The 20,388-nt window shown below is 38.4% G+C and overlaps 1 protein-coding gene across 1 annotated transcript in view; it reads right to left on the bottom strand.

Annotated features, from left to right (window-relative positions):
- ADRA1B (adrenoceptor alpha 1B) overlaps positions 1-17,171 on the bottom strand; it is a 32,605-nt gene extending 15,434 nt beyond the window's left edge. The window contains exons 1-2 of the mRNA XM_054842141.1: positions 17,057-17,171; positions 2,361-3,641 (exon numbers count right to left, since the gene is read on the bottom strand). Coding sequence (XP_054698116.1) covers positions 2,361-3,333 — 973 coding nt within the window. The 5' untranslated portion in view covers positions 3,334-3,641; positions 17,057-17,171. The remainder of the gene's footprint in view (positions 1-2,360; positions 3,642-17,056) is intronic.
- Between the last annotated feature and the right edge of the window lie 3,217 nt (positions 17,172-20,388).

Raw genomic sequence — 20,388 nt, 5'->3', positions numbered from 1 at the left:
CACCTGTTTTAGTGAGCAATGCTTAAGTCATGCCTAACATCATTAATTAACTTTGTACTGATACACAGAGATGAAAAGTACAAGGTTCTGGAGTGTGCCAAATAAATTAAGAAAAGAGATCAGGGACAAGGAACAAAACCAGCCCTATTCCTAGTCAGCCAAACAAAGGGAAAGTACCTACTATTTAAATGCGTTTGGATACTATATTACATACTAAGTATACCTTTCCCCTCCCCTTTCTTAGGCTAAAGGCTGTCAGTTAAGAGTTGGGCCCCTGAAAGGATTTCTAGACAGAGGACAGGAGAGCCTGCAGTCTATATGGCAATGCCAAGATGCTGATTTTTTCTCTTCTAGCTGACACAATGGCGACTCTTTCTGAACCTCAGCTCTGTGGGGCACCAAGTGCTCACAGCGCTGAAGTGAGTATGTTGGGGGTTACAGGCACTCGGTCTGTGTTGGGTCAGAGCCCACAGCTGCAGGCTTAGCCCTTTAGCCCACCCAGCTCCTCTGCCAGCACACAGTGTGCTGTGATGAAGTCTCTCAGCCTGTCACCTCACTGATGCCTTGCACACAATTTATATTAAAGGGAAAATCGTATTGTGACAAGCAATAAATTCTCCACTTGGGTGTCTTAAGCAATGACTCATTAAACCTCCCAGGAAAGAACAGGAGTTTTGAAATAACTTCTCAAAGGGAAAACTGACACTCCTTCAAGGAACTTAATTGTTTCTCGCATCGCTTCTGCCCTGTGACCATAATGTTCTTAATATACTGGTCTGCATATGTGTTTGTTGAACAGTGTCAGTAGCTATACTGGCTTCTGCTAGCTAAGGATATGATCTACAGCTTCACGTTTGCTTTTTTTCTCCAATGTTCTTTCAATAATTCAAAATCAAGGAGGGAATCTACTTTATCAGAGGATCATGACCTACTTGCTATGTATCTAATACTACTACTGGTACCATATGGTGAAAATATATTTCTATCCACAGGTATGTACTTTTGCAATAGTTGGAAATTAGTTCTATGTTATAAACTTTCTTTAAGAGCCAGCACAAGGACTTTAACTTAGTAGCTAAAGAGAACTTTGCTCACAATTTTCCTTCTGTTTGGAATTTTTTACATCCTTAACATTAGCTTTATGCAGCTCTTGAATCGTAAATATTTTTAAGTTTATGATACAATAAACTAGATTATAAAGTTGCCATGCACTAGCTTAAGTAGTCTTGCAGTAAAGATTCTACTCTAAATGATTTTACACATTCACTGAATTTATAATTTTATAATACTTCACCAGGACCAAGTTGCTGAACTCAGTTTAGTTTTCTACAACAGTCTCTAAAAATATTCACTTACCATTCAATGAGAAATGTTTTGGTAGGGTAACTAAGTAAACATGAATACAGAACATTAATAAAGGCTTTTTCTCCCTTTTCTTTTTCCACCTCTTTCCATATTTAGACTGCCAGATTGTCTGTGTCTCAGAGAAATTAATTTTGGACAGATATTTTTGAGAGCTTAGTAATTCAATGTCTTGAGATATTCCACTTCAGAGGTAGTGCTAGTATTAATGACAATACAAGCAAATTTCACAAGGACTTGGGAACACAGAGCGATGTGTTGAGGCTACATCAAATGTTTTAATAATATTTTAAAGTTGAAAGTGAACAAAGTGGCTGCCAAAAGCTTACCTGGCAATCTCCCAAAATGCCTGAACTAAGACCTATTGAAAGCAATGAGAACCTTTCTGTGGGGATCACTGAGCTTTGTGTGTTTGCTTTTGGGATGTGATCAATAACATTTGAACTGAGAACTAGAACTTTTTGAGCTTCCCAAAGCTCAGGGGAGTTTTGCACCTCGTCATTAAATCAGATTCATTTCCATTTAAGACACCTAATAATGCTACTGTATTATAGCCTGAACATCTAACAGTAAACTAAAACAAGAACATTTCAGTACTGAAACTCGTATGTGTTATTATCTAGGATTTTTGTTAAGGCATCCTATAAAAAATGTTTCTGAAACATGATTCAATTCAAACAAAGACCATAAAGGGAGATTTAATGTATAAACTCTGAAGATACTGTCTCCTGATTTGACATCTGCCCCATCACTGAGAAGGACTGCCAGATGAGCAGACTTTCTGCAGGCTGCACACTTTACAAAGTTTCAGCATGACTCTTTGAAAAAGCCAAAATCAGAAGTAAATTACTTTCACTTCCTTTCCTTTCCTCTGTTCACTGCAGCTCTCAAAATGGTATCTACTTATCATTCATCTGATTTTTTCTATGATATTTTTGTAGTAAACAATTAACCCTCTTCCTCTCCCTCCCCTCGCAATCCCTTGATTACCGACTTACCTAGTGGTAGAACAATGAAGAAAGGTAGCCAGCACAAAATAAACATGCCAACCACAATTCCCAACGTCTTGGCTGCCTTCTTTTCTCTAGAGAATTTAAAAAGTTTGAAAGCTAAGGAGTTCCTGGGATTGTGACCCTTGGATTTGGTGCTGTTTAATGTGTCCTCATGAATGTTCCTGTAATGAATCCGTAAAGTCAGCTCCTTGGAGTTGGACATTTCTTTCATAACCCCAGCTTCCAGGTTTTTAGTAGTCCTTTTTGCCACTATGTAGACCCGACAGTACATCACGAGGATGACGATTAAAGGAATGTAAAATGATCCCAAGGAAGAAAACAAAGCATAGAATGGTTCTTCAGTGATGCGGCACTCTTTATCGTCCTTGGGTGCTGGTTCTTTCCAGCCCAAAAGAGGCCCAATAGAAATCACCATGGAAAGGACCCAGACACCAAGGAGAGCTAAAATTGCCCTTCTTCTTGTTACCAAAGTTGGATACTGGAGAGAATAACGTACCCCTATATATCTATCTATAGAAATCGCACATAGACTTAAAATAGAAGCTGTACAGCATAGCACATCAACTGCTGCCCAGATATCACAAAATATCCTCCCCAACACCCAGTAGCCAAGGATTTCCAGTGTAGCAGAGAATGGAAGGACAGTAAAGCTCAGCAACAAATCTGCTATTGCGAGGTTAATTATGAAATAGTTTGTGGGGATTCTTAAATGCCTATTGCAAGCAACAGAGAGAATTACCAAGATATTACCTATAATAGCAAAAAGTATAAAGGCACCTAGGATAAGCCCCACAATTATCGCCCTACTGATATCCAAGGAAGGCAAATCCAGATTGCTTGCTGTCTCATTGGAGTTGTTTGCCGAAAGATTGCCATTATTTAGTGCAGACACTTTCAAATATCCAGGTATTGATGAATTGGATTTATCGCCGAGGTAGGTATTCATCTTAAAAATCATCCTCCATAGCAAGTTATGATTGGATCCTTTGCACAACACGCAGAGGGTTTGAGTTCAGTTGAAAAGTTATCTCTCTACCCAAGAAGTTGCTGCAAAGCCCCGGCCAGTTTTAGATTGAGAACTCATCTCCCCAGCAAGCTGTCAGCTATGAGCACATAAAACTTGCACAGCGTGAAGTCCTCTGAAGCTGTCAGAAATAATAGGCTGTTCAAAGTTGCTTAATTTCTCATACGAACTCGTTTAAACAGAAATTAGCAGGCAGAAGTCTTGGCTGGAGCTTGAAAGTAGCTATTTCAGTCATGACGTCCCTGAAATAAAAGACAGGTTTACAGTTTTCCCTTGTGCATTTGTGGTTCTGTTGGAAGGATGCCCCTGTCTAGCTGCTGTGACATGCGTCTCCAAGAAGGGTTTGTCAGCATTTAGGCAGCTCTGCATGAACTGGCTGCCTGTGTTCACGCTGCCTGTGCTAGTGACATCACGGCGGCTGGCCCCGTCACAGCACTAGAGGGCAATGCAGTTCAAGTTAAAACTTCCATATCAGAGTCTGAAAGCTAAACAAATGGAATATATCAGTCTTAATTAAAGCATTTGCCACATAAATCTGGATTGGAAACCTTTAAAAAAACAGTTTCATTATCTGAGAAACATACACTTGGTGGGATGTGGTGAAAAAAGCAATTTCAGTACAAAATGATCTAGTGCTCTTTGCCTTTTGCTCACCAAGGAATATTTGAGTTTATTTTGTAGTTGAAGTCAATCACGTGCCATTTTAGAGAACTAATCATCTCCCACCTTCTAAGGACAAATGGGTTCTGAAAATCCCTGGTTTATTAATAGATTGAGTAATTAATGATGGCATACAAACATACATGGAGTAGTTTGTTTCTAATTGTAAACTTTTTGTCAATAATGAAGAAGTATCAGATTATCAAAATCAAAATCTCTATTAAGATCTTTATGTTTGTTCTATACTCCTCTGTACCAGGCACATCTGTGGCTTCACCTCCTCTTTTCTACCTAGATAACTTTTCTAAGCATAGGTGTGTTGTGAAGCCCAGCCCTGAACAGAGCTGAGCACCCTTACCCACAGCCAAAGTGAAGGCAGTGAAAAGTGTTTCGTAATCTTTTCCAGGTACTCTTTATGCTTAATTACATTTCTGTGTCTTTGCTAAGGGCTATGAAATCACTGAGACTGTTGTTAACTCATTGTAGCTCTGGGAAGACCTACTGTATCCTATAAAAGAAAAAAATTAGTAATAACTGATTTATTTTTTAGATAATAGCCTTTAATGTTGAAAACAGTGGTTTTCTTCATTTCATGTAGCTTTGGGTCACCAGGTGGGGAGAAATCTCAGATCTTTATAGCTCGGTGACATTAAAAACAAAAAGTGAAAGATTATCTGAACATATAACTGCCAAAATACTTTTCTCAACTTTCTGTCATCAGATTATGTCCTACAGCTGTTGTCTGCAGTACTCTGGGTTACTGTATATTGATTTTCCTGTTACAAAATGTACTGTGTTTAAAATAAAAGGTTCATTTTTAATAAGGCAGCTATGGCTGCGTGTTGCAGCTCAGTGCTGGTTTTGAGGACAAACCATGTAAACAAAAGCTCAGGTTGAATTTTATTTGAGGAGTGTATGGCAGATGTTTGTATAGCCCTTCCCAACAGCAGGGACTACAGCAAAGCACTATCATTCAAAAACTTTTCTTTGAAACATTTACAAGAATGACATGATAACTTGTTGTGCAGTCATTGAAGGGAAGAGAAACAAACTCTCAATTTATGAGCTTAGTCTCAGCTTTTCTGCCTCTGCTTTCTCCAAGGCAAGCACTTTCATTGCTAATAAAAGGAATTAGCAGCCTTTGATTTTGGGCATATATCCTCCACACTTACCATTCTTGCTGGACTCCACATAACCACTTAGTTTTGTTTGTGATTTCTGAATTCATTTCTCTGCCTCGTCTGTTTAAACCATGAATTCCTCACTCTAGGGGCTCTCTCCTGCTGTGAAGGTGCTGACACAGCTGCTGGGAGGTGTGATTACAGCCAGGGCATCTGACTTGGTACTACTCTCAGTGGAGTGCTGGTAGCACAGAGGGTAGCAGGAGTAGCTGCTTGGCCAGGCATCCTGGTGGGATTGCATAGCCTACAGCCAAGCCTGCACCTTCCCACTCTTGGTGCTTGAGCTGAATTGATTAAAGCTAGTTTGATTAGATCATTAGGTCTTGACGTAATGATGTTTCAGCCTTTGGCATGTAAGAAAATATGATCATTGCAAAATGTGGAGAGGTTGGAGACGAAATGATCAGTGAGGGAGTAAACTGGTCTACTTCAGTATATTTAGATGGCAACATGTAGGACGTGCCCAGCCTGCAAAGAACAACAGAGTGGCCTGTAACTCCTCCCTGCCTTTGGCCAGATCACATTAGGACTTTGTAGTCCTGAGGAACCAGAGCTTTCAATAGCCTTTCAACAACCACTTCCAGGAGTCAGCTGGTTCCAGCTTGCTGGCAAGGTCCAGGGCACTGCCAACAGCAGTGGCAGGAAAGGGCAGAAGGGAAAGGAATGGGGATTCTAACTGGTAGTGGTTGGACTCAAACGCATTTCTTTGCTCAGTATCTTTTGCTGGCAGGAGAACTGAGAACAGTCTGCTTCCCTTAGTGAGGCTGCTTTCTGTGCCCCTCTAGATGAAACAACAGACAGAAAAGCCCTATTCTAGGGGACACAGATGAAGGCAAAGCTACTGCTCATCTCTTGCACCTGGACTAAGAAGTCTGATGTGGTTTAACATCCTCTGTTTACCAGTCTGTGTAATAACATACTGGCTGAACAGGCATAAGGCTCAGCTGATTAATGTTCACAAATTGCTTTGAGATCTTCAGTGGCAGGTGCTATAATAAAGCAGAGTGTATTGAAACCCAGACATGAATGTTAAATATTTACCTACCTTCAGATGAATGATAGAATAGGTACCGTGAAAAATAGGCTACTTTTTCCGCCAAGTTCAAGGTAGCACTTCAAGCTAGTGCAATCGGAATAATCTGATCAGAGAAATGCAAATTGTATTCATTGCAGAGTTACCTTCATTCAGATGAATCATAGTTTCCAATGAAAAAGTAAATTTAATAGCCTGGAGATTCTACTCAATATTATTTCAAGAATGATGTACAAGACCAGATGCCCTTTAGCTAATCAATGTACTTCTGCTGAGAGCTTGCTGAAGCAGCAAAGACTGGTTACAGAACATAGGTTTGAGGAAACATGGAGAACATCTTCATATGTTCTTAAACTAGTTCAAAATTTGAAATATGTTGGACTTCTAAAATGTATTTTGTGGTATCAGATAAATGATTCAAAAGGAGTCCTATGGTCATGGCTCAGTTTATAAAGGGCTGTGTTCCTTTTATTCTTCTTTTACAAAGTGATGTTAAAAATATGTACTAGCATTTTGGTCTGATTTCAGAAACACAGCAGAAACACTTCCAGAGCACTTTTGCAACGCCGGTGAATAACAACACAGCCTGCTCCTAACAGGCCATCAGAGTATGAGCTGATACAGAATTTAAATGAGTACACCTACATAGAGTTTTATGTAATTCCTCTAATTCTCTGATTTATTTAGAAACCCTGATAACTCAAAGAAATAAATAAACTGATAAGACTGAAGAAAATCAAGGCTATAGTGTCAGAAATAGTCTAGCTTATTCAGTTTAACTTGAACAGTATCATGAACATGCTATCATTTGATATCATACCAGCACAAACCAGAAAGCCTTCCTCCCATGAAAGAAGTATGAAAAGCAAGAAGCAATGAGGAGGGCATTGGATGGAGCTGTAGAAATATCTCATTTCTTTGCCACTGCCTCTGATACTAAAACATTCCCGAGAAGTGGAGTGAGGAGGTGGACTTGGGGAAGGTTTTTTGTATGATGGTAGGTGGGTATGTAGACTCATGTGATGCATAAAATGTATCTGCAGCTCAGAGAAAATGTGACAGACTGATTGTTTGGCACTAGATTATTTGCTTTGTAATACAGCTTCTTTGTAGATGGTGTCAGTCATAAAAAATATACTGATAAAAAGATGAAACTCTTGTCTGTTTTTGTTAGAAACTTCAGTGTTAATTACCTAGCTACACTTCTTTTTTCTTGTTTTATTAATTGTAGACGGTGCACAATGTTACTACTGTTTTGATACAAGTGTTCTTTCTGAAGTGTTCTTTCTTTAAGAACCACTGGAGAACACTTAAAATCCACAGACAGTGTGATCCACAATATTTCTTTCTTTCATTTTCATTACGGCTGATTAGCAGGTCTTTGTACTTCATAGAAAACCTCTTTGGCTTAGCCAGAGTTGTGAAAAATTTCCACAGACATTGGAAATACACAGGATTATAGTTTCCTTACATTTCATGATTAAGCAGAAGCTAGTTTCTTTTGAATGTGTGCACACACCCCCTGAACCTCAGGAAAGGGTCAATTTCCATGATGAGAAGAGAAAAAATGCATTTTAAATGCTAATTTTCAGTTGTCCAGTAATGATATTTAAAAACTTGTGGGTTTATTTTCAGCAGTGGGAGGAATGAGTGCATGTCTGCTTATGTAGTTTGCAGCTGAAAGATGCTTGGTAAGCTGATGGACCTCCCCCGCAGGGCTGCCATCCTGTTGCATGGCTCCTGTTGCCATCATTCTGCAAGTGCACTGGAGGGAGGAGCTTTAGACAGACAGATACTGGTTTGTGTCTTCTGCTCTGAGACTCTTACATGTCTTTCGCAAAGTACTCAGTTTGTAACCAAACCCTGCACTAGACCCACAAAGAGCAAAGATGGGGGAGGACTGCTAATCTCAGCAGGCTCCAGGACCTTTTTCTTTCTTTGTGTATCACAACATAATAGCACCATAGCATCCAGGAAGCACAGATGACTCGAAGCTGTTTCATCCTTCCCAAAACAAGAGAAAACAAGAGTAATGAGGTATTACATCTGAATCTCTCTGCCTTTTCTTTATGCTTTATCTAAACTATGCATTTTTTCTATTTATCTGCCTCCATGTTTTGATCACGTGGTCCATGACCATTTGCTCTCTTTTGCCACCTGCCCTCTGCTCCCTCAAGTTGGAGAGGAAAGAGAGGGCAGAGCACTACTACTCAGAAGACAGTCTCATCATCTTCCTGAAGTTCCAGTAGCAACTCTAGCCTACAAACCCAAAACTTCACTTAGCCGGTAGCACCAATGAACAGCTGTAAACAGGCTATTCAGGCTGCTTGAACTAGGTCATTGGTTGCTGATCTTCAAAAAAAAAAAACAACCTCAACACTTCTCCCTGCTCCAAGGTAATATTATTGGCATCTTCCCAGGAGAAGACTAAAACTGCTGGAGAAGTAACTACCACAGAGTTAGATAAATATCAGAACAATATCACCAGACCATGAGGAAAAAAGTGAGAACTCGTGAAGTCTTGACTTTTCTTTGTGATCTGCTGGCAGGCTGGTGTATAGGATATAATTTTCCTATTATTTATGACCCTCTTATCAATTCATGCAGACAACTTATTTTCTGCTTGTGGTTGCACTGGGACTGTCGGTGAAACAAAACACATGGTTCTATCCTTTAACATCCCCTATTGCAAAAAAAAAAAATCAGAATTTTTCTACAGGAACAATCACTCATGTTGTTCTTTTATGAATTGCAGGTCTCTTCTAAGTGTTTCCACCTACTGGCATTGAACAATAGCACATTTCTGGGAGCATAAAAAGAAATTCTTGTGGTGGAAGAAAATTTCATTTTATTGAGTCTCCTTTGACTTTTTCCAGGAAGTCATGCTGGCTTGGAGCTGATTGCAAACTATGGGGAGATTACAGAGCTATTGGAAGATAATATTAGCTGACAAGATGTTCTGACAAACTGAAATGCAGTAAAAAAAAAATCTTACTAAGTTCCTCATATAAAGCATGGGATATCTTTACTAAAAATAAGAAAAAGCCATGAAGCGGTGTTTGACAAGTGCAGGATTATAGTGTTGTACTCATTTTCTGTGTGAATGCAACATAGTGGAAATCTGTCATAGAATATCATCGTAAAGGTGCTTGCAAAAAAAGCCCTGTGCTCAGTGAACTGGTGTGATAGAACTGCCCCTGCACTGTGCTGCTGCTCTGGTTGTGCATTGTGCAATCTTGATTGGTTTCCTCTTTTCTTCTCTATCGAGAAATTTGGTCATCTAGTTGCTATTATACTGCAGTGTGGCTAACCAGAACAACACGGATTGAAGTCATAAATGCAGGAGGAGAAAAGGAAACTTTTCAAAGGGTTTTCTTATGCCCTCTCAATTGTTGCTTGAAATATGTATGCCTTGTAGAAAAAACAGTCTCCACCCTGAAGTAGAGGCCATAGTCTTTATTAAAAGGGATGAAAGGAAAATATGTGTTAGATTCAGGAATCTCTAATTCCATGAAACTCTATTAGTTAGTTAGGAGCTTATTCACATTCTGAAACCATGGAGATAATCTACGAATTCTCAACTGGGAGGTGAAAGTGAGTTAGCTTAGTCTTCAGGAGCGATTTGCACAGAGATCAAACTTTGGGTACATAAACTAAATAGCTTTACTTAAGGCCATGGACTTGCCATGGTGAATACTGGCTAATTGGCAGTGCAGGGCACATAAAGCTCCCTGTAATGAATTTCTAATAATGGTTGATGCTTTGGCTGATCCAAAGTCCTATTTTATTTCCTTCTCTTCTTATCTTTCATCCTTCCTTAATAATGAGATTTTCTCCCAATCCTAGCTGTGATCTTTTAAAGTATGTTTAGATTCTTTCATAAACCTATTGATTTGCAAGCTAAGAATGAATCTAAGCATTAAATACTATGAAAGTTTGGCATGGCTCAGGTGCCTGAAAGAAACCCTGGCTGTAAGTCAGTTGCCAGCTCATGACAGACATCAGTTGGCATGGAAGTGACTGAAAAGCTTGGGCCATTTGAAGGACTCACACTTTAGATAAAACAGAGCAGAACACAGAATAAGTATTCTATGAGAAAGTTATTACAGAGTGATTTTGTCTCTGGTGAGTGTAATAAAATAGACCTGTAGCAAAAGTGTGCAGGTTGATCATGGCTGGCCTGTATCCCATCTGCAATAATAACCTGAAGAGAAGCTGTCCAGAAGAAAGTGTAAATCCCTTATAATGCTGTGCTAAACTGTACTGTGGAAAGAGGATTTCTTCCTGATCCCAGGTGGAGATGAGTTCTAAACCTTGGTGAAATCTTTGACATGTGCAATCTTTCAGAATTTTAAACCAGTAAGGGGATGTTTATGGGAACCAGATGAGTTTCAATGCCCATGTTGTGCATGCAGACTGTTAGCCCAGCAATGGAGCAGCCGTGATACCTGAACTAGGCCACCACTTCTCTCAGAAAGGCTTTTTAGCCTGAACACTGACCTCTGGGAGATGGCTATGTGGCTTCTTGGCCAGAGATGGCTAAAGCCTGGCCAAGATGAAGTATGTGTGGAGTGAGACAGGTCTGTCCATGCCTGCCCAGAAGTCACCATGTTAAATGCCATCATGATTTATTTAGAAAGTTTCCACACTTTATGTGAACTGTTCTGCAAGGTTCTGAGTGCCTTCACCTCTCATTAAGTCCTCCTGATGATCAAGAGGGCTTGTTGGATGCTGGCCTGGGCTTCCTAGGTAAAGCAGTTGAATTGTGGTGGTGAGGCAGGAGGGGGATACTGGGCTCCCCTGAAAGAATCTTTTCCTATGCATGTAAACTATCCCTTAGCTTGACTCTTTTAGAATAGAATTACAATGGAATGAACTTGAGGTTTTAATCTCTGTATTATAGTCTGTTCTAGATCATAAAAATGAAAATTAATACAGATTGCACAGTCTTTTTTTAAAAAGGCACACAGCTGGGTATACTTATTTACATTAAATAAACTAGTCTTCATTTAAAATATTTCATGTGACATTAAAAGGGCAGTAATTAAATGTTGAAAAAAGAAAAACATTTTAAACACAACACATAACTCATGTTACTCACTGTCATAAAATAACATTGTGCCAAGAGCTGTGCAAGATTAGAAGTAGATTAGACATTTATGTGGCTAATGAAACAATCACTGATAAACTAGCTAAGATGACTGCAGTGTCATAAATCTCCATGTCTCAAGAAATAGACTTGAAGGTAAATTCAGGCTAGATAGAAGCTTCTCATACTGGCAGATTATGTCATAGGTAATTAGTCTCATTTCTGTGCCTTCTTCTGAACCATTTCTTCATTCTAATAATTAGGTGCTGAGCCTGGAGTAATATTTTTAACAGAACAGAAATGTGGCTAGGAAAGAGATTTTTCAAAGATATCTAGGCTGGCTCAATGTTGTAGTTGCACTGAGTGGGAGTTGTGCTGTCTTGATATTTTTGACCTTCCTCTTTAAGCACCAGAATACCTTATTGGCCCTTAGAAACTTCTGAAAACTTCCCCCACGATCTCTGTACAAGAGCCGGGATTACTTCTGAGCCTGATGATAGCCCTCCCTTTGTTTTTAAATGTCCAGATGGTTTATTCTGCCTCTAGCAGGTCATAGCAATTTGGGTCCCAAAGTACTGGGGCATTTGAAATATAAACTTGAATTTTACAGTGACATTTGGGACATTTTTGTGAAAGACCAATATTTCCTTTTTTAAAAAAATAACATAAACTTATTTTTCATCTCTCTCCATTTCATTAAGTTCTGATCATGTTGTGCACAGTACTTCATTACATCTTTATGACATTCAGAATTTGCAATTGCAGCACAAATATCTTATTGCCAGTAAGTGGATGGGGACTCACTGCAGATAAAGACTGAAATTCATCTTGCTGTGGTGATATACCAACCCATTCTGATGTTTTGCCTTGATGAAAATGCCTGGGAGAGTCAGTGACTGAGTTTTATGTGTGCAATAATACAGGCCTTAAAATATGGACCCTAGATCTTCATTGAAAGAAATCGATGTCAATTTATCATCTAATTTGATCTGTTCCTTTTCATAAATCGGTGTTTAGATATATTCTGGGATATCTTTATTGGAATCAAGAATTTTTTTTTTTATTCTTGAGGTATTTTTGACTTCTAGTTTTGTTAAAATAGGGGTGTATCTGAGAAAAGGAATCAAGTGTAGGCTTCCTGTCTTATTGGTTCCCTGCTCCACCTGAAAATCCTAGAGAAGCTAGAAACTTGTATTCCTCCTCCATATCTCAGTAATTACCCAGTGTTTCCTTTGCTGAACACATTGCAGTAAAAATGATAATGTTAAATGGCAGAATTGCTTAGAGAAGGATTGCAAATGGATAGAAAGCTTCTTTGGTCCAGTGTTGAAAATATTAAGATAATAAAGAAGTAAAGGGCAAAGGGGACATCTTTACTGTACAAGGAGGAAATGAAAGAAAGAGAACTTTTTAGCAAACATAGCAAAAAGAACTGGAACAGTGACTTCTTTCGTATCTTCAAATATGCCAATCTAATAGTCTGTTAATCTAAGCAGGAGGAAGAAAATTTTGCACCATTCTGTAGTCTGGAACATGCTGAGAGAGAGTGTCTCTTCTATGTCTTTTCTTATAAGGATAATTAGAGACTTCTGTTTAAGTAGTGAATCAAGATATTCCCTCTTCCATAGTTCTTTATTAAGACTCAGCTTGTGAGCCAGGTGTTTAAGTGTTACAGATTCTCCTTCACAATAGTATTTTGAATGCATATAAACATCTCATAATACTTTAAAATATGCACTAGTGGTTTCACGCCACTCAGAGTAAATAAAAGAAGTGCATGCTACTCCATCTTTTAGAGGTGACTGTAAGAGGAGAAATAAATTAATTTTTCAGTATTATCCAGTGCATCAGTGCCAGTCAAGCACTCAGTAGCTAGAACGCATACTTACAGGTAGAACTGTGAGAACTTTAAAGAAAAGAATTTTGGCTTGTATTTTTTGTTAAAATGAACACTGAACTCTTTGAATTAATGTTCAATATTCATGAATCTGCTGCTTTGCCCATATTTTCTTCTTGTGAGAAGCCATAAAAATCTATAGCCACTCTATTTCTCCAGAGAAAAAATAGGTGAAAGGAAACGTCCATTTCTTGTCTTTTTCCTGTTAGGATTTGGAATAATTATATCTACTATTAAAGCAACTGGGAAAGACCTAATTCTATTTAATTCTAATTAAGTGTGCATTAGGTATAAAAGTGAACTGCATTGTGTATTGTCTAATAGTTGATGGTAGTGTAAGAGAACAGCTTTATTTTGTAGAACTGAAAAAATCTCTGCTGCTTTCATATTCCTGTGGTTTAACAGAGTGACATGCGAGATCTGGCTGCTGCTTACCCACATATGTCCTGTGGCAGTGCAAATCAGGAGAGTGCAGATGGTTTTAGAATCGTTGCATAAATGGGTTCAAGCCAGGGAAATCACCTGATCCCTCCATATTGCAAAGGAGAGAAAGAAGAAAACCCGCAAACCACCTTTGCAGGTCTCACTTTGATTATTTAACTACTTTGACAGGTGCTTAAGTAGTCTAAATGTTTATTATGGATGGCATAGGTATGTTGTGCCTACCAGTGCAGTGCCCAGGTTTGTTATGCATAATTTGGAGTCAGAAGCATTCACCATGACACGGAGTTTATGCTCTATAATCCTTTTTAGCATCAGCAACTAAAACCAGGCAGCAACAAGAAATACTCCCCAACAGGAGAAAAAAGACCTGATGATTATCAAGAAGTGTGAACAATGAATGCTCCGATTGCCAGCTCTGGCTAATGCCACCAGGCAGGAAGGCTAGCTCCTGTGAGCAGCCTGACCCCGTGTCACAGACCCTCTCAAGTCTCATCACTGGGACAGTTGCCTGAAGAATTCTAGTGCTAAATGTAGATTGTACAGCAGGACAGGGAAGGAAAACTGATGGAATTCAAGCTATTAAGAAATTTATAGTCTGTAACCAGCACCTTGACTATAACCTGGAGGTTTACTGGCAGCAGCATAGAGCTTAGTGTAGAGCAGAGATTGTGTAGTTCGGTAGCGCTCTAGGTTCCTCACAGAGCTATCAATAATTTATTAAAGGTAAACACTGTTATCGATTTGTCAGTTTCTTACATAAACAATATAGCTGTAACACCAGACATACAAGATAAGGGCCTTTTCCTGAAAAGGCCTATAACCACACAGATATCTCCTCTTGGATTCATTTACCAAAAGCAAAGCAGTGTGGTGGTGCAGAACGCAGCTGCTTCAAGCTATTGCTTAACTGAGGTAATAAGTAGGATTTTGATGGAGTTCACATTTTTTACGCACTCATTTCAAGACATATGCTTGAAAGTGTCAGAAGTCGCTGCAAGTCAGAAATAAAAGTGAATTAAAGGCAGCAGTTTTGACCCATCAGGAATAGTTTCACTTTCAGAGAGTTTTCGCAAGATCATTCTACAAGCTATCCCCCACCAGCATCGGGCAATGCATGATCCATAGCCAGTCATAACCATGTCTCCTGGAGAACATCTCATTATCTTGCTAGTTTTTGGTGTAAAGAACTAAATGATGAAGGAGGACTATGAATAACTGTATCCGGGGAAAGATCAGAGAAATACCTGAGAGCTCTGTGAGTGAAACTGTTGGCATAAATCTGTCAGAAGTATGTGGAGGGAAATACAATAGGAGTCTTTTGGAAAAGCTGAATGCACCAATGACTATGGTACATTGCAATGTATGAAAAAGAACTAGGCACTTGATAGCATCCTCAGAAATTCATGTTTTGAGATATTGCCAATGATTTCTTGTCCCTGAGTTTTTGAATTCTACAAAATATATCTTTCAAACAAATAGGAAGTTATCCTTTAGAAATAATCTGTTGGTGAGCTGATACATGGCGTGTCTTTTAGATAATTTGTGTCCCCACCAGGCAGTGCTTCTGCAGGCGTTGTCCATTCCAAGTCCATTACTCAGGTTAATATTTGTTGTAATTAAGAATGACATTCTTGACTCCAGCACCGTACATATCCATTAGAGAAAACAATTCAATAAGGCGTCGACTAGCTTACAAGTTAGTGATGCCAAATGAAGTCATTAGACTTGTCGGTCAGTCTGGCACCACTCTTTTGATTAGCAACTTTCCTTTTTTGGGTAGGAATCACCCAACATCTCTGTGGCTTGAGGAGATTTAGTTGTAACCAGAAACTACTCCAACAGTCTCTGGTTAAAAAATGACTCACCTTTGTTTAAGGACATCTACGGAAAGAGCATTCTGACCCACTTCTGACAGGAAGCTAGTCACAGCTTCTTTCCTTCTGACCTTTTGGAATGAGCATGAACATTTGCCCGTGATGAAGATAATGGAAGAAAATATGTATGAGAATGAGTCACTGAAATTTTTGTTCAGAAGGCAAGATCCAGGATCCCAAGAGATCTTTATTTATAGCCTAAGCAAGCTCAATGGAGAGTTGCAGGAGGACAAATGAAACTGTAGAAGAAGCTAAAGTAATGAATAATGATAACTTGAACATGCTATTTCCATCACAAATTAAATGAGCACATTATGGTACTAAAACTGCAAAAGAGCTAAGGCAGTTTTAATTCTGTGGAGCCATGCAAGACTTTTTGGAATATATGTTGGAGAAAAGGTTTCGTTTCACTTGTTGCCTTTATCTCCATCTGAGCAGTGTAGTAGATGTCTAGAATAGAAACAGCTACAAATCCAGAGAATATTCAGAATAATACTACAGTCTGCATCTCCTCACTGTGTCTGTCTGTCTTCAGTCCTACCACCTCAGAGCGTGATATTACCATAAATGTATTGAAATATATTCAGGGACAAAAAGTATTTACAATTGCAAGGATAAAATCAGACTGCCTCAATGTAACGTGTCTGTCACGCTCATCCTGACAGTGATCATAAAGTAACTGCAGCCAGAAAATAGATCCTGGACTTCTCCAGAGCTGATGGAGGAGAAAATAGTTCCTGTCATGCATATTATTTAGCAAAAACAAAGACTCACATGATTTTATGTGAATGATTTGCCTGTGTATAGATGTAACAGTAAGGCACTATCAAATTAATAGCAGTACAATGTACATTAAGAATATCACAAATGTAACACCACCATTCTCAGACTGTGGGCTGTGATCTCTTCTGGTCAGACTCATTCTCTGATATACACCCCACCTCTGGGATCTGGGGTGGAGAAGCAGTGTTGCTACTAGGTCAGGCACTGGCCTGAGCATGAGGAGATGGTACCTGTAGTCTGAGCTCTTCTAATGGGTTGCTGCGTGAATTTAGACAAGTCATGCACTCTCCCAGTGCCTCAGTTTCTCTGCCTCTCACAAGGAAATGATGATGCCTGTCTTTTCAGTAAAATACCTTCAGACATTTACCTGAAAAGCAATATATCAGAAAGGGACTACTACTAACTGGGAAGAAAATATAATTCTGTGAACACCCAAGCTTTCCCCCTTCCCACATGCATATATATATTTAGACCCACTTTAGTACAAGTGTGATTTTCTTCTGTTTATACTTACAATTATGATTCCTGTGTCTCTGCTTCTGCTAGAGTGAATTTTTCACAGAGCCTCTGTAGCCTTTTACGCATACTAACAGGGTGCATGCCTGTTCGTCTGTTGTGTGACTCTGAGGCTATTACAGAGAGAAATAACATCAATGTTTAAAAATAAATGAGCAACTGAGAACTTTAGTGATGTACCTGTCTCTGTGATGTCCTTCAGTCTTGGAAAAATGGAGCGGTTGGAAATACAACTTGGGTCTTTTTGGTGGTGGACGGATCGGCTGCAGCGCGTGCTCTTGCTGGCTGTAACAGGAGTATTTTTGGAATAGATGAAGGGGTGATTCTCTTGCCTTGCTTTGCACGTCACTCTGATCTCAGTGCTGCCGAATATGTGATGCGTCTCAAACTGCAAGTCTTGCTTGCAGCAGCTGCATGATGAATGTAAACTGCTACTGGAAGAAATGAAGGTAACTCCCAAGTAGGGGATAATAGCTGGTTTTTTCACTGTTTATTGCTGGATTGTACCATAAGAGGTTTCTGAAACTTAAACTGTGTCTCTGGTAAGCAAACATTTTAGAGATGCTGATCAGAATTTTCCAGTGAAACAGATTTTAATCACAAATTCTTTGAAATCTTTACAAACTCTTTTAAATTCTTTGTAATCCAAACTTTCCATGGGAACGTGGAGATTTTGTTAAACTTTCACTTACTATTATGTGGCAGAAGTTCTGATCAGTATCAGAGTGATAAAGGCCCATCATGAGATAGGTCCGTGACAAAGTTATTCATCTGAATTATGGGTAAGCCAGCATTCAAATTCCTCTTCTACCTGTCTCAAAGTGGGACATCATTCCTGCAGTTGCAAGGGAAGCTCCAGAGGAAGCAATTGTGATCATGTGTTCAGCAAATTAAGAGCAGCAGGTTATTTGTCTAAAAAATTTCTTACCATAAATGGGGAAGTAGAAAGCAGAAGCACTATATAATTTGCAGTTTAACTTACATCAAAAAAGAGCCACATAAAAGATCATTAAGTATTGTACAATGAACCTGATTGATTTTGAGATTTTTGGTGTTAATAAGGAACCTCATTAAATTTTCATGACTTAAGACATATTCCAATTTTCTAAAGCTTTGCATCTCCCAAGTTCTTATTTGCCGTGATTAGTCAAAAGTCTGAAAGCATTTTACAAACATTAATAAGAATATATTCACAAAACATAAATCTTTAATAAATATCTTTGAGAGTGGGGTTTTTTATTCACACAAGCGAAAAAAGCCAAATTAAATATATTCTGAATACAGAGGACTGCATTAGCCTGAAGTTATTACAGCTTTAGAAAGGAAGTAATGTGCAGGGACACAGACAGGAACAGAGGCTGATAGGATAGCATCATGGGCTTATTTTGTATTCTCTTCAGGTGACATTAAAAGTAACAAGACTGTGGTAAAATTCTGCTTGTTAGCATTTATTCAGAATTGGAGTGGTTAAACTGCTGAGTGCTGGAGTTCCCAGTCTAGTTACAGTGTGCTGCTCCTCCCTGTTTGGTGAGGGAATCAAGTTTAGCTGAAAGGCTGCAGCTGTTTGCTTAGCTGCTGCCCACATGGACTTGGAGATCCAGAACCATGGCAGTGATGATTTAGAGCAGTCTGACCCAAAATGATCTTCTGAAAATGACAAGATGTGGTTTCAGTTCCTGGCAGTCTCACACATAGCAGTACAATTCCATAGTGTTAATTTTGCTTTGAGTTGTATAGTCGTATTTAGAGAATTTATGCCAGAGCCTGCATATTCCTTAATCTTGGGAATATGGACATTCATCATAAAATAAATGCTTTGTCTTTCTTAGGACTTTTCTAACTGCATAATCTAATTCCAGTTTTCCAGGTAAAATGTTGGCCCTGTAAGTAAATGGAAATTTAATGGAATTAATGTTTTAATTTATTGAACAAAAACAACTAACGAGGTCAGAAATGTTTCACTGCAAAACTTTTTTTATCAGCTATTTCATTTTTGCTGTGATGCTGTCATTACACTCACTTGAGTGTTTTTTCCTTTTATATATAGCCACAGTTTCCATAAATCAGATTCAACCTTCATTTCAGAAGACAAAAAGCTTTCTTATGCATCTTTGATCTTTTGTATGTTAGCTGAAAACACTTTGATAGGAAAAGTGGATCTTATTAGTGTACTTGCATGTCTCAGAAAGAAAATAATTTTCTATAGTAAATGGATTTTGCCTGTTTATTGAAAAGAATTATTTTAGTCCTGTACATATGAAATTAGTTAATTGAACACACCATCTTCAACTAAATAATTGTCCTGCATTTGTTATTGTTCTACTTATAAGTGTTATCTCTCCATACCCTAAAAATACTTTAGTATAACTGTTACATGTAAAATGCATTTTAAGGAGAAAGGTATGATTGTTACTTGTTAACTGCTTTTCTTGTTACCTTATCTAGAAAAAACAAGTTTAGTTAGTAGAATGAGGGTAAGCTCCACAAAATTAGTAATCATAAATGACAGGGTCTTTTAACAACTGTTAGTAAATAATAAAAGCTATTTTCTTATGACTATCATTCATGTCATACCAAAGTCTGCTTTATTCCTTTATTCTTTATTGCCACCTACGTGAGTGCAATTGGCTAGCTGGAATAGTGTTTATTAAATATAGCAGGTACAGGTCCTACCAGTCTTTTAAAAAACTGTATTAGACAAATTAAAGAACATGATGGTCTAATTTTTATCATATGCAAACCTTGCATTCTGACTAGAGTCACCTTCTCTACAGCTTCCTAAATAGGAAGCATCCTTAAACAGAGGATGGTTTTGGAACCTGTGTGGTTCATCTCTCTGTGCCCAAAAATAAGCAGATGCAGTGTTTTATTTGTATATGATGATTTCAACATTGCTTCTAAATACTGCATAGATAGGTTACAAGCAAAAAAGAATCTGTATGAATGAATGAACCAATGCTCCTCAGTGCTCCTGTTCTTATAGATGTCAAGGAAAAGGGATTACTCTATGTGAAAATAGATATGATAATAAGTGTAAAGAATTGCAAACAACATTCAGATGTAACATTATATTACACCATATATATGGTTGCTTCTCTTCTGTATCTCAAAATGCTTTCAGTTTAATTTTGCAGTGCAGCATTTAATGAATTTTGAAAGTCTGTTCCCTGTCCTGTCACTCTGTTCCATCATTGCTGCTAAGTTTTTGTTACTGAGTTTATCCTTTCATACTCTAACAGATACACATATATATGTCCTGCCTCCTAGACTTCGATGAATATATGCAAAACATTATTAATGTTTTTAGATAAGGAGCAATGTTAGCATTTCATGTCATAATATTTATTTTTAAGCATTGTGCCAGCTGTCCCATGTTTTATGGAGGTTTAAGGAATAATAACATGCTGTGTCATCCGTAGACATACTGTTGACTTACTGGTTTGACAGAAAAAGAAATTATACTAGATTGGATATCTCCAAAATGATCTGCTTCATTTGTGTTCATCCAAAGG

This window comes from Grus americana, chromosome 14, assembly GCF_028858705.1.
Source record: "Grus americana isolate bGruAme1 chromosome 14, bGruAme1.mat, whole genome shotgun sequence".
Taxonomy (NCBI): Eukaryota; Metazoa; Chordata; class Aves; order Gruiformes; family Gruidae; genus Grus; species Grus americana.
Note: the sequence above shows the minus strand (reverse complement) of the source record. Positions and strands in the feature narration are given on the sequence as shown.